Source organism: Scomber scombrus, chromosome 10, assembly GCF_963691925.1.
Source record: "Scomber scombrus chromosome 10, fScoSco1.1, whole genome shotgun sequence".
In the NCBI taxonomy this organism is placed as follows: domain Eukaryota; kingdom Metazoa; phylum Chordata; class Actinopteri; order Scombriformes; family Scombridae; genus Scomber; species Scomber scombrus.
Genome location: NC_084979.1, coordinates 11,200,523 through 11,215,230, shown reverse-complemented (window position 1 = coordinate 11,215,230; position 14,708 = coordinate 11,200,523). Strand labels below are relative to the sequence as shown.

Sequence of the window (14,708 nt, the reverse complement as noted above, 5' to 3'; positions counted from 1 at the left end):
AACACACAGAAACTTACAGCAGTGCAGTTGGAGGAGTAATCGAGGGGTTTGATGACTTTGAGCTGGTAAAACATCTTGCACACCACCATGACGCAGGCCCACACAGCAGAGATACTGGATGCCAAAGGTCGTAACCGTGGAAACGGAAGTGCAAACACCCACAGAACCAGGAAAAGCAAGTTCATAAGAGAAACCTGTGAAAATGGAAATCATGTTTCTTTTCTTTTCTTAAATATATGGATGAACCTTGAATACAACACTTAATCTGAGTAAAATACCAATAAGTTAGATTGATTCTTTCCCGAGAAATACATCAACCGAGTCATTAAAAGCTGCAAATTATGTCTTCTATGGGTTGGTTTTACTTCCTGAAATTAAAGAAACTATTTGAATAACCATCAAATCAGCACTGAGAAAATCAATAACATCCCACCTCTTGTAGTGACACCCAGATGATACCAGTAGACACTAATTTGAGGCTGTGGAGCTCCAGCAGTCTCCACATCAGCTCCTGGAGTTTGTGGAGTCCTGACAGAGCCTGAATGAGCAGCAGGCACGCCCGGTCCACAATCACAACCCATTTGTCCTCACGACTGCTGGGAGCGTTTTCTGGGAGAAAGAACGAAGTGAAGGTCAGTGGAAAACAGCATTAGATATCAAATGAACTCTGCTATAGCTCCGATATGGCTGATACAGATGATTAATGGCAGGATGATCCACTATGTTATGTTGCAATACCTGTGTAACAACCCAAAACTGGGGAAATTATGCTAAAAAAACAGGAATTTATTCACTGCGCTTTCTGTTTCACGTGATTTCATGTGTTCAGAGTCCAAACCTGTTTACCAAATACAGCATTTGGACAGATTACTGTCATTAAAAAGTAGAAAAGGGTTGAACTGCCAAAAAGATGTACAGTTCAATTGTCTGTGAAGCAAGGAAAGATATTTGCTTCATAGCAAGCCTAACAATTTTATCTCAACTCTCAAAACAGCAAATTACTACATACAATTCATCATCAGTACTCACAGGACAAGCTATATTTGGAGCCAGTGTATGAATAAAATACTTGTATAAAGAGCATGCTCTTTTTGTAAGAGAACTCATGATTATGTAATGCCACATCAATTATTTCTCTCGCTTGTAATTGACCCAACAAAGAGAGAGCAGAGGCATTTTCCTGAGCTGTAGTTACCCTCTCCTGTTGTCTCCTCCTGCTCCTCAGCTCCGTTCTCTGAGGGGGTCTCTAATGTGATGCTGTCCAGAGTCTCTTTGCTTTTCCCACTTCCAATCTGCTCCTTCAGAAGTCTGCAGGACCACATGAAGTATTTTTTATAGATACTTTTTAGTTACTTATCAGAAAACCAGAAGACTAAGTGGGTTCAAAATCATGTTTTACGTGTATGTACACATTGGTTGTTACAGAGAATAAAGATTTTAATTGAAATGCTACCCTCGAGTGCTCAAAAACCTATTACTTGTCTTTATTTCTAAATACATTAATTATATTCCAAATAAGCATGAAACAGTATATAAACACAAATGCTGATTCATTATAGTAGAGAACAAGGATAAGAAGTCTCACCTTTTCTGTAACTTTTCAATGTTTTCTTTAATGCTGGGGATTCAAATAAAGAGGAAGCCGTTTGAACATTACAGTGAGTATTACTGAAATGTTCACTGACAAGCTAAAGCAGCACTTATTGTATTCCTTTTAAGACACATGGGCAATACATTTGCACTGTGTGAGGGAAGCCATTTCTGGTTTAAACACAGATTATGTCAACTGGGAATAAATCAACAGTGTGAGACAGTTAATCATGAAGAATGTATACACAGAGCAGTACACAAAGATGACAAAACATTAACGGGTAAACATGGCTCTTACTTCTCAGATATCACGTTGACTGAACTTCTGATTTCTTCCTCTCTGGGTGGAGAAAATGACAGATTAGACAAATGACACAACAAGGGATATACACGTTGTTCATCATTCAACTAGAACTTATAAAGCATATACAATAACCAGAAAAAGTAACTGTTTTAGCATCCAATTAAAAATGGCACTTCAATCTAAATAATGTGCACTGTGCTGGTTTATATGACACAAGTATAAAAGTAGAGAAGCAGTAATGATTTTATTCCTCTATGTACATGTTTTGATTAAGAACTGTACTCAATTACAGCTACTAGTTTAACAAAGTATAAGTGAATCATTTCATTAGACGTTTGTGTCCTTTCCTTTCCTTTCCTGCATGCATTCTTGCTGTCTCACCTAGAGTTCTCCCTGACAGGTACATTATCCAGATCAGTGAGAGTCAGGAAGTCTGAGTTGAAGTAATGTAGCTGGAGAATACAAGCCAACAGAAACACAGCAGGAAGCAGGATGCGAGCAAACAGCTCCACCGTGTCATACCGCTCCAAACCCAGATCACGAAGACTGGAGAGTCAGACAGAAGAATTCACCGTCAAGCACACAGAATTTTCCTGCTTTAAAAATGTGCAAAAAGTAAAAGTATTAATTAGATGAGTAAAAGAACACACACAGTCCTACTCACCCTTCCTCTGACATGCCCATGATCTGTCTGAGCAGCCCAGACACACTTCTGAACTGATAGAGGTAGATGAATATCAACACCACCATGGAGTAACCGACCACCACCGCCCAGAATGTTTTTAAGATCCGACGCCACACATCATAACGGACCTGAGGTGAGAGAAAACACACAGAAAGATACAGTATCTTTTTTTTTTATCAAGCTACAGATCTTCATTGAAGTAACATTTGTGTTGGCACTGATCCTACCAATGTGCTAAATAATCAATAAAACACAGCTTATGAAATTGACACAGTTTGCCCTGATTGTTCTGTATCCCCCAAAACAAACAGTTAAATAAGATACTTTTTATGATTAATATAGAGAGTGTTACCATCACTCCTTCTATCACACACTCCTGGGTGTAAAACAAACAACACAATGTTGCTGATGCTGTGTAAACAGACAAATAATGTTGTTTTACGTCACCTCCGAAGCCATTAAGTCTGCCTGTAAGTGCCTATTGTGATTCTAAAAGGTCAGCAGAAACATAAGATGGGAGAGAAAAGCCAGGAAAACAGAAGCAAAAATGTTTTTGTAGGTGCCTATGATTCATAATCAATACTTTTTACAGTAACATAGTATCTATCAGTGATGGGTAGGCCATCTGTGTGTGTGTGTGTGTGTGTGTGTGTGTGTGTGTGTGTGTGTGTGTGTGTGTGTGTGTGTGTGTGTGTGTGTGTGTGTGTGTGTGTGTGTGTGTGTGTGTGTGTGTGTGTGTGTGTGTGTGTGTGTGTGTGTGTGGATGTGTTTTTAACCTTTTTATGTGCAGACAACAACAGAATAAATTACTGATGGTGATTTAGGAGTTTACACATTACAGTATAAGATGAACCGGAAACTATAGTTTCGCATTAGGCAATGTCTCAACTATAAAAGCGAATTGTCTTTCTATTTATTGACCCCTGCAATCTCATTATCACATTTCCATCATTTTTCAACCCTGCTGTGTGTACATCAACTCTACTTTACATACATAGTCCGCATAATAGACAATATTCATATCAAGAAGCCATTCAACATCAAGATCATAGTTCCTACACAAGATGACACAGACTGTCATCTAAAGGTTACTACTTCACTGGAGAAGCTGAATAACTTGAGTGCTACTCATCCATCTGTTACATCATTTCAAAATGCACACAGACTAAATCTACAACCAGCCAGATCACTGAAATCAATAATAGAAAAATTACTTACCTGGTAAAGGACAACGCAGAAGAGAAAGAGGACAATGTAGAGGATCTTGTAGACAACCACCTGATCAAGACAAGATTAGGTACATTTGTACGGTGCAATAAATAATCATTTTTTATTGTCGATTAATCTGTCAATCATTTTCTTGATTAATTTGATATTTGTTTTGTTCATAAACTGTCAGAAAATGGAGAGAAATGTTGATTGCTTTTTCCCAAAGCCCAAAGTGTCTTGTTTTGTCCACAAGCCAAAGATATTCATATTCATATTTTTACTTTTAAAAAGGTGAGAATAAGATGAAAGATGATGAAAACAAATAACTACACATGTGCCCTGAAGCCCTCAGCAGAGTCATTCAAGCATATAGTTTACATATACTATATCCATTACGGTAAACATAATTGTAGTTTGCTGACTTGGCATCAAATCCTCATTACTGATGCATACATGCATTTTCTCCAAAATATATCTCAGACAGAAAGCAGCAGTGTTGGAGAAGTCTGACAAAAATACAGTACCAGTCAAAAGTTTGGACACTCTTTACCATTCACACCAATGAGAAAGTGTGTCCAAACGTTTGACTGGTATTGTATGTAATGAATGGGACTTTTCCCATGATACGTTTTTAAGGTGCTGTTTGTCGATACCTTTCCAGAGAAGCTGATGATGAAGAACATGGAGCAGCAGAAGAGGATCCAGTATTTCACCAGTGTCCCTTTCACTCCTGAGATCAGCATTGCTACTAGAGGTGATGGTTGATTTTCTTCCGCTAACATGGAGGAAACAAAGAAGAGAAGTATGAGGAGGAGGAGAAGGGCAGGAGAAGATAGGAAAAAAACACCCAAAAATTAAAGTACGGAGGAGAATAGGAAGGAGAAGACTAAGGGGCAGAGGGAGAGCCGGCATACATTTTTGTTATGCTTTGAAGAGGACATGTTATTCTCTTACAAAATAGTCACAATCATTAGAAAAGCAATACAAAAATAAATTACGTTGCATAACTTTGACTTCATCCAGAGATTCCTCCTTCAAGTTCTGCTCCTCCTGTCTCTCCTTCAGCTGCTGTCGAAACACCAACCAAAAGCTGAAGCTGTAGAAAACCTGCGACACCCACACGGCATATCAGAAAGAGAAAAAAATACAATCAATTCAATATAATCTAGTAAGCAAAAATAAGTTAACCTGATCACTTAATACACTGTCACCCATAAAGTTGGAATAATTTAGTTTTCAGACACAATCCTCTGTTTATTCCTATTTAAATTTCCATTGTGATATGTTTGGAAGAGATTGATTGATAAAGTTTTGAGAAAAATACACTTTATCTTTCAAGAATGAATCACATTGTCACAATCATTTCATGGAAAGAGGTAAACAATATTTTATTCCAACTTTATGGGCGACAGTGTAAGTTAACCTTAGTGTCTTACTAATATTCATGCAGTTATTGGGGTTTAACATTAAAAAGATCTCCACTTAACCAATGGATATTTCATCTTATGAATGCCCTATGAGCTACATGTAATTTGGCTAATTATTATGATGTATTATTTTTTTTAATTGCAGACACAAGGGTTGTTTGAGGTTGGTCGGGGGTGATGTATATGTTTGGGGGAGTGAGGGTGGTGGTAAGGGTGATGGGGAGTCTACTATCATTGTAATTGTATTAAAATCAAACAGGGAAATCAATTTGACCCTCCCTCCTCCTCACCTTTGCCACCAGGTGGATGCAGGGCGCAGGGTGGTAGCTGTTCAGGTCGAAGTCTATTATGACAGCCGGGGGGAGGCCGGGGTACAGCTCGGCCCGGCTCAGTCTCAGCCCGCTCAGGAAGCCCAGCACCAGCAGCACCGTGCCGTAGATGGCCAGGAACGGGGCTGATATCATAGCGTACCGGCGCCGGTCCCGCATCATCCAGATGATACAAGACCACACCAGCAAGGCAAATGTCAGCCAGTTATTGTAGGTGATACTCCACACCTAAAAACATGGGTTGATAAAGTGACCAACCAGCAAATTAAGGTGTTATGGCGACTAGCAGCTGGTCAGTTAACTAACGCTATAGGTTGACAACTGACTGAAATTGACAAATTTACTAAAGTTGGCTAAACTACCAAACAGCAATGATAACGTCATGCGCTGGTAGCTAAATAACGTAGTTGTAACTTATTTTAGCTAGGCCTATTTGGTTTGACAGCATAATTCATACTAATTAGCTACCATGGCTAAGGTTAGACTATGCTAAATTTACCTGTTGGCTATAGTTTAACTGTCCTCTGACAACGCTGAGGTTTAGTGGATTAATCTCCAATTTTGTACCATTTACATTTTTGAAAAAGTGTTAAACATTGAAGCAAAAGGCTTAACGCTCGTTTTAAACGCACTTTCAGATTTGTGAAACTTTTATTTTGCCTATGAAAACTGAAAAAAGGAAGATTTCACTGCTTTTCTCCCCATACAGATCACATTAGACCAGGTCAATAGATGACAAGTAAACTTAGCCTAATAATTTCACAGAGTTCAAGATGCCTTTCAAGAGATTCCCTTTGATGAATAACAGTCCAAATCCAAAGATATTAAGTTAACTATCATATGACTTAGTCCCATTTGAGAAGTTGAAATTACATGTATGTCATTTGTCACTTTAAAAATGACTCAATAATGATCAAAATAGTTTCTGATAAATGTTATCGTCCATCAACTAAACTAATCTTTCAGGTTATCTTACACAACACTCATAACACACCAACCCTCTTTAGATATAATTTTCTCCATTGCACCTTCATGATGTTCACAAACGCAACGCTTTTATGAGATCAGTATTAGTATAGTTTACCATCATGATGATAAGAGCGCTGACATAGCTGTGTTTTTGCACCAGTCGTCCAAAGATGACCAGACCACTTGGGCCTGAGGGGGGAGGCAAGGTTTCTGTCGGACTCTTCGGAACCTCCTCACTCCTCTCCTCGATTTCATCCTCATCTTCTGTCTCTAGTAGAAGAAAGAGAAAATGGAATTAAAATAAACTGTTTAGTTAATTACATTAACCCCCTGACACTACAGTGGACAAACCTAATACAGCCCTACAATACCTGAAAAATTTCAAGAGACAATAATTTGGCATATTTTCAATAGCGACACAATTATCTAGGGACAATTACACAACACTACACACATAAGAAAAATCAGAAGCAGTAAAGCTGTAGTTGCTGTAACTGCGAGGGCCATGTTCTTAGATATTTGAGTGTGATTACCATATGATGGTGAGTCTTTGCCTTCATACTGTGGTGGAGAGTAACAGTTTGTGTACCCTGCCCCTCCTAACAGAGATCCCAGATCGTTTCTATGGACATCTTGCCAGGAAATGCTTGTCATTAAGATCATAGGCTGAGGAAAGAGAGCGCATCATGCTGAAAGTGTAGATCACACATATTCATTCAAGTAAACACACAAAAAACACTCTGTGTGTGTCATTTGGCATAGATCTGATATTGTACACACACACATACACACACACAAACACATACACGCTCACACATACACGCACACAATAATTGAGTAAAAAAAACCTTCAACCTTAATTATCATTAAAATTAAAATGGCTTACTTCATCAGGTAGATATGTTTCATCATCTGTGCTGCTCAAAAGCTGAAAAAGGAGAAAATCTTCTGTCGGGACTTTGAAATAGTGCAGGATGACAGTTTGAAATGGGTTAGCAGTGCTAATATGATATCCATGTTTATTTATCATATGTTAAGCCAATGTTTTTATCCAAAGTAATTATGACCATACATTTAGGATCACTGGCATAACAAGCAACCAGTAGTGCAGTCAGAGCTGTAATACATTTATATTATTCCTGTGACCCAACAACATAATTCAGCAGAGAAATGTCATTGTTGTCGTAGGTTACCTCCTGCTTATCCCCTGAAATGTACATGACTCTGGAGAAGCTCAGAGGATCATCTGGACTTTCTATTAGACTCTCACACTCCTCACCATCAACAGTATCCTGAGAAACACAGAAGCTGTTAAAAGCTTGTCATGTAAGTTAATATCAAATAAATAATGTACAAAGTTTAATAGGGTTGCATGTTTGTGCATAAAAATGACACACGTATGTATTTGCCTAAAGGAAGGAGGTGGTGGTGACAGTGTTAATAGCAGTCATTGTTGTTCTGTTGAAGTATTGATAGTGGTAGAAGTGGTAGCAATAGAAGAAACATCAAAAGTATTAAGAAAAGTTGCAGCGCTGGAGATTTTTATGCAATAATTGAGTTTTTGCCCACTTGGGGGCAGCAGATACAAGTTGTGACCACACATACCATGTCATTACGTTTTAATATGATGTGTTCAATATTTAGGTACACATCTGGCAGTTACAGAGCAAAATTATCATTAATTTGTATTCCTGTCTTTCGTTATCTGGTGAATGTAAGTCTAATATTCACTGTGCTGTAGCTCTTTGGTCTATACAAACTCCTGAGGGAAATATCTGGCTCTCTAGCTGCTAATTGCTCCATTATGTTCAAAAGATAGTCGATAAGAGAGTCTGTTTGCTGTTTGATGCTGGGCAGGTAGGGTACAGTGGGATTTTCACAACTTTATCAGTTAAAACAACTGCATGCTCTCACATTAAACATTGTTGTTTAATAGATTATTATAAAGACATTTTGAAAGTAACCCTGCCCCACAAACACACTTACAAACCTCCTCTGTGATGTGGACCCATTTGTGCAGCAGAGCTACCAGTGTGTAATACAGCAGCAGCAGGACCAGAGGGTTGATGAAGTCCGGCCAGATGACATGTGGATGCAGACAAAGAGTGTACGGGTCTGAGCTGTTGGTTCTGATCACTCCTGTCATGCCAAACAGCCTGGGACAGGTAGAGAGGAGGAGAGCAAGGTGAAAACTTTTTTCTTTTTTTCTTGCAAAAATATCTTCCTTTTCTCAGCTTGTCTTATAAAGTGAGACGTAAATATAAAAATTTAAGCCATAGCTGAGGCATGTTAAGATATATTCAGAACAAATTAAAACATCTAGTATTTCTGTTTTAAAGTGTAGTGATTCTCTGATTACCTTCATTCACGTATAAATTTCAAGACGCAGAGTCAAAAGTGATGAATTTGAGACCTGATTCTGATCAATATGCATTGAAATATTTGCCCTCTTTTAAAATTTCTGCTTGTATTCATAGTTTTTGATTTGTAAGATTAGTAACTAACATGAATAAAAGCACCAGATCAGTCCAATATTTCAGTCTAAATCTACTTTTTTTACCACTTCTGTACCTGGCATAGACATCCTTTGGTTGCACAAGCTGCTGAGACATGGGCAGCTGGTAGAGGTACAGTGCCAGCAGGTGTCCTCCGCTGTAGATGGCCATCATCACACACAGGGAGCTGAAGAGGAGCAGGCTGATTGAGCGGCTCAACACCCACCACCATACCAGTCCAAGAAATGCACCAAAATACACAGCCGAGGTGAGAGAGGGCAGTGTGATTCCTGGACACTCACACACGCGCACACACACACACACACACACACACACACACACACACACACACACACACACACACACACACACACACACACATAAATACAAAGTATGACAAGACAACAGTAAAATAATGTGAATTACACTTCATTTATAGACATTGTAAAACTATATTGTATGTATTTTACCTGCCAGCCCCAGCAGTATAGTCACCACCACTTTCCCTGCTGTGTTCATGATTGCTGACAGCAGCAGCCTCATTCCGGCTGCAAACACTATCAGCTTCTGAACAAACTGGGGCGGACCCGTCTGAATCGGTACTGTGCTCTCATCCGAGCTGTCAAATGACGAGCCCTCGGTCTCACTCTCTCCCTCAGACTCTGTGTCAGAGGTTTCCACTTCCTGCCAGAGCAATCAGATGGATATCATTATGCATCTTTCACGTAAAGTAATTTGGAGAAATTGATGAACGTGTTCACCGTTACCTCAGGATCAGAGGGTAGGATTCCGTTTTCATGGAGGTTGACTTGGGGCACAGGGCGCAGTAGCTTTTTGCACAGCCTCACTACAAATAGGGCAGAGAAGCAGAGGCCAACATCTGGGGCCAAGAGACGCACAATATTCCCCGGATCTACCAAGCTGAATCTGGAAACACACAAGCAATTACTATAGGTTTGATCTCTTATGATTTCCATTCATAATAGAGTAATATGAATGATTGTCTGCTGAGATTTGCTTGAGAAAGGTAATTCATATTTAGTTGCCTTTATTTTTTGGAAGCATTACATTATCTGTCCTCAACGTCAAGTTTCACTCCTTAGTGAGGTCATTTTCATACTTCACTCAAATGAACTAGAATATAAACTTGTGTAGAACATAGGAAATCAATTTATATACTCATGGTATGACTCGGAAAATGGTCTGCAGTAATGAAAAGACGATATGACTCAAACTTATGGGATATAAAAATGCGTGACCTCTGATAAGTTCCTTGACAATAAGTAAGTAAGTAAAATGTAAACGAACCTCACAATACCCACATGATAGAGGAAATCTTCCCAGGGGCCGCTACCTGTTAAAAAAAAAGTGTTAATTGTATGTTATGCAATAATTCTATAATATTTTCACTTAGCATACAACACAATGACATAGTATTTGACAAAAAAAGGTCCTTATTCCCATAAGTGTAACATTTTTGTTTTTACCATGTGGAGGGATGTAGGTGAAGGGGATCTGCATGAAGCACTGCAGGGACAGAAAAATCAGACTAGTGCAGACGACCACTTGCAGGAACTGACCTGTTTTACCTGAAGAGAGCAAAAAAAAATATGAAAGGAACCAGGAGGAAACAAAAGGAAAAGTGAACAAACCAATTTCAAAGTCATGTCATTTATAATAAATATACTGAGAATTGTTGGGCTTTACAACAACTGTCATCCTTTGTTAACTATGCAGAAAATAACAAAAGCATAAAAATGTTATAAAATAAAATATAAAAATAAAATATAGTTATATGGAAGATTAATCGGTTTTCAGCAAGTTACATTTTTTTAAATTTCAGATTGCACAAATTGGATTGGATTTTAAGGAAATTATTAATTTCCCTTTTTCCCTATCTGGACAACTTTAGGGAGATTATAACCAAACATACCACTCTGTGTGTGTCATTTGGCATAGATCTGATATTGTACACACACACATACACACACACAAACACATACACGCTCACACATACACGCACACAATAATTGATTGCCCCGTGCTTCTCTTCAAGACATTTTTCAGTAGAATATTATTGTCGTAACAGCAGTATTTTTAATTGAACTATCTATGTGAGCACTTTTACAGATCAATAAATGTAAAAAAGATAACAAACAAAAAAAAGACATTCCTTTGGCTTTAATGGTGACACCTGATTTAGTGAATCACTAGTTTGAGATTAGCCAGTAGTTAACTTGAGAATGATTTAATACACAAACTAGCCAAAATAACTTGCCGTGCTTATCAGTGTGTGTCTGAGCAGAAGCAAAACTCTGAAAAATCACAATTTCTCTATGGCACACATATATATTTCATTAAAGATAAGAATTGTATGCTTAAAATTGGTCACTTTCAAAAAAATGCACCAATTTGTTATTTTACTCTTTAAAGTTTGATGCTTGCAATCAAACAGTTGTAAATATAAAGCATTAATAGCTGATGTGGCTCAACATCAGCTGAGCCAGCAAATGTGGTGTGGATTTTTACTAAAAGCTTCATTTCACTTAAACCTCTCTGCCAATAAAAGGCCAATAATAACAACACATACACACTCACAAGTATAGGTGGACTCAAATGCACACACACACACACACACACACACCACTTAGACCAAGCAGGGCGAGATCATATTAGGGAGATGAAGATAACTGAGAGATCTATGAAGCTTTCAAACACCGGCTGAAAGGCAAACAATTTTTAGATGGAGGGATGGAAAGCGGAAGAAAGAAAAAAAAATGCCATCAGAATGCTGACATCAAATGTTTTAATTCCTCACTGTAATTACCAGGCTATGTATAATTGATTTGACCGTCCCAACCGCATCCCCTTTTACAAAGTACTTTTGAGGGAGGGGTGCTGATACTTTAATTCATCAGAATGCAGTGATCAATACAGTGAAGGCACTCACACACATGGATGCTCACACATACACAAACTTTTAGTCATACTCAGTATAGTATAATACTACTAATAATAATGATAATAACGATAATAATAATTTCTTCACAGCAAACTTTAATAGAAAGTTTATTTGCATCAATTGTGCTGAATTTTGTCTTAAATATGCAACAATTTAACTAAGCTGCCAAATTATTCTGATATTTGAATGTGTTTTTATGGACATAGGTCAGTGACCCGTGCATGAAAACACATGCAGATGAAGAAAAGACAAAGTTCTACAAAACTGCATACACAGGAAAATAATATATATATATATATATATATATATATATATATATATATATATATATTCACAAGTAAAGAGAATTATTGGTTACATGGTGGAATTATCTAATCTTAAACTGCTGACACAATTTACTGAAATTGAGGGAGGAACAGATACTAACTTCAAGCTCAGCATTTAAAGTTTTACACTTTGAGATTCTGTCTTACAATCCAAGTCTTATCAAGAATGTGGAAAATGATTGAAATCAAAAGTCTGTCTCACCTTTCATGGTGGCCAGACTGGGGTTCGGCAGCAGTGGCAAGGTGAGCACAAACAGGAAATACACCACTGATAGACCATTGTAGCGGAACGAGGAAGCTGATGTGTAGAGGAGAAGACACACACAAGTCTGATTGATTGATTTCCTAATTAACTCAGCTGTCTACAAAAATCAGACCAGGATATAGTCTGCTAGCTTTTTTAAAATCTATTCTCATTCTATAATTGAAATCTTTGAAAGTCCTCCACTGTGGGTTTTTTTTTGCATTGTATTTTAATGTAAGACACCACGTTAAACAAGTGGGCCTGGAGCTTCATGCATTGAACTTATTCAGTGACATCATTTTTTCTGTAACTGCACTATGACATCAAATGGCAGATGTCTTATACACTTCCTGTAATTAGGTCTAAATTTAGTAACTTTTTAAAACTTTAAAATGTTGACTAGAATTAAAAAATAATGTGCGAGATGCTCAGCGGCACAACTTGGGTTTTGTGTTGACGAAACCGCTGAACTTCAGATAAGCTATCAGGAAACCTCATATCTGTCTATGTGGTGAATAACTGAAGAGAGGAAGGAAAATGTTATATATTCTATTCATTCATCACAGCAGCATCACAGCAGCAATTTTATAACATATTTTAGGGTCTCATAACAATTACATAACAGGAAAAGCAATCTTTTAAAATGTCTAATTGTCATCACATACTACAATAAATGTGCACCTAGTGAGAATTTCACAACATATAGTGGCACGCATTGGTGCAAACTAAAAATGTAACCTTCTGTCTAAGCCAAACGTTCCACTAAAAAGATTTAACTTTGTAAGATTGCTGAAGCCTCACATGAACACATTCATTTCAGTCAAACTTTGGAATACTTCACAATTTTGCAGAAAATGAGGACTGCAAATTTTGTCCCACATCTTTTCCTTTGGAAACCGCTCAGGACCGGATCGTACAAACAGGAGGAATAATTACAGCATGCAAAAATGTCTCAGTGTACGTGTGGGCGTGTGCGTATTGTTTCAAGACAAACTTGAAAAAAAATGATCTATTCTTTAAAAACACATCTCCATAGCTCATGTATCATAAAAATATGATGGCTTTTAATAGAACACCTTAATAATCCTTGAGACTGAATCAGCATTGTGCATTTCCTCTGTACTATTAGGTTAAAGGACAGTTGTCTGCAATAGTAAGCGCACGTCTAGCTGGACAACAATAACCCATTTCATCAAACAACGATTCAATACAACAACATGAAGTATTTAAAGAGCAAATAGAAAAGAAAAAATGTTTGTCCTGTCACTGATTTATTTCTTTCTGAACTTGAGTAGTTTTCACCTTTTTATAAAACAAAAAATTACACTATACACAAAATGTACAATAGAAAGGAAATTTGATTCAGCAGCATTTTTTCATGCACAAAATCTTCACTGAGACACCTATAAGAAAACATCAACAACACATCACCTCTGATTTCAACTCTGACATATTAAGATCTCAAACTGCTGCAGAAATACCATTTGTATATTTTTTTCTCACATCCATAGTGAAGAAAAACTGCAGAAATGTCTATCCTATTAGCAAAAATGTGTATGAATAAAATGATTAAACAGATATCAACTCACCAGCCAGCAGGAGCAGTGGCAGTAATAAGTTATAGAGCATCCCAACCAGGAGATCCCCCGCCATGTCTCCTTCTGGGAGTCAGAGACACTAACACAGCTCTTTCAGATACTATAACTCTCTAGATATCCGCACAAATGGGTCTAACCTGCTCACACATCTCTCAAGAGAAAATGTATGCAGTCTCTGTCAAAACATCCTTTCAGCATGTAGAGAGAAGGAAGACAGAGATTATAGTCGGAAGCAGTGACACGCAGCACTGTGATGATAAGTAGAGGACAAAGCGGAGAATCCTGGTTCAAAATTATGTGAACGTGATGTCTTCTTTCGCACTTTCCTTCTGAATCTGTCACACCCTCATTTTCCTCCCTCACCTCTCTCCCTCTCTCTCTCTCTCTTTCTCTCTCTCTCTCAGACATAATGGGTTGTAAATCAGCATCTCCGTTACTATGCTGATATTGAGGTAAATCACAGTCAAGAGAAAACACAACTCCACCAGTACATAAAAGCAGACAAACAACAAAGAGCAACAATGACTTTTTATACACAATAATACAACAGTTAAAATTAGTAGTGAATAG

General features: G+C 37.8%; 1 protein-coding gene across 1 annotated transcript in view; it reads right to left on the bottom strand.

The window, feature by feature from the left end:
* The window catches only part of si:dkey-11f4.7 (piezo-type mechanosensitive ion channel component 2), a 28,315-nt gene extending 14,122 nt beyond the window's left edge, over positions 1-14,193 (bottom strand). Inside the window, exons 1-23 of the mRNA XM_062426632.1 lie at positions 14,130-14,193; positions 12,499-12,594; positions 10,496-10,597; positions 10,317-10,362; positions 9,776-9,935; positions 9,479-9,692; positions 9,085-9,298; positions 8,492-8,669; positions 7,707-7,805; positions 7,400-7,441; positions 7,047-7,179; positions 6,629-6,783; positions 5,506-5,772; positions 4,787-4,895; positions 4,442-4,563; positions 3,798-3,857; positions 2,559-2,707; positions 2,276-2,440; positions 1,889-1,930; positions 1,586-1,618; positions 1,196-1,308; positions 434-609; positions 18-194 (exon numbers count right to left, since the gene is read on the bottom strand). Coding sequence (XP_062282616.1) covers positions 18-194; positions 434-609; positions 1,196-1,308; positions 1,586-1,618; positions 1,889-1,930; positions 2,276-2,440; positions 2,559-2,707; positions 3,798-3,857; positions 4,442-4,563; positions 4,787-4,895; positions 5,506-5,772; positions 6,629-6,783; positions 7,047-7,179; positions 7,400-7,441; positions 7,707-7,805; positions 8,492-8,669; positions 9,085-9,298; positions 9,479-9,692; positions 9,776-9,935; positions 10,317-10,362; positions 10,496-10,597; positions 12,499-12,594; positions 14,130-14,193 — 2,916 coding nt within the window. The remainder of the gene's footprint in view (positions 1-17; positions 195-433; positions 610-1,195; positions 1,309-1,585; positions 1,619-1,888; positions 1,931-2,275; positions 2,441-2,558; positions 2,708-3,797; positions 3,858-4,441; positions 4,564-4,786; positions 4,896-5,505; positions 5,773-6,628; positions 6,784-7,046; positions 7,180-7,399; positions 7,442-7,706; positions 7,806-8,491; positions 8,670-9,084; positions 9,299-9,478; positions 9,693-9,775; positions 9,936-10,316; positions 10,363-10,495; positions 10,598-12,498; positions 12,595-14,129) is intronic.
* Positions 14,194-14,708: the final 515 nt, after the last annotated feature.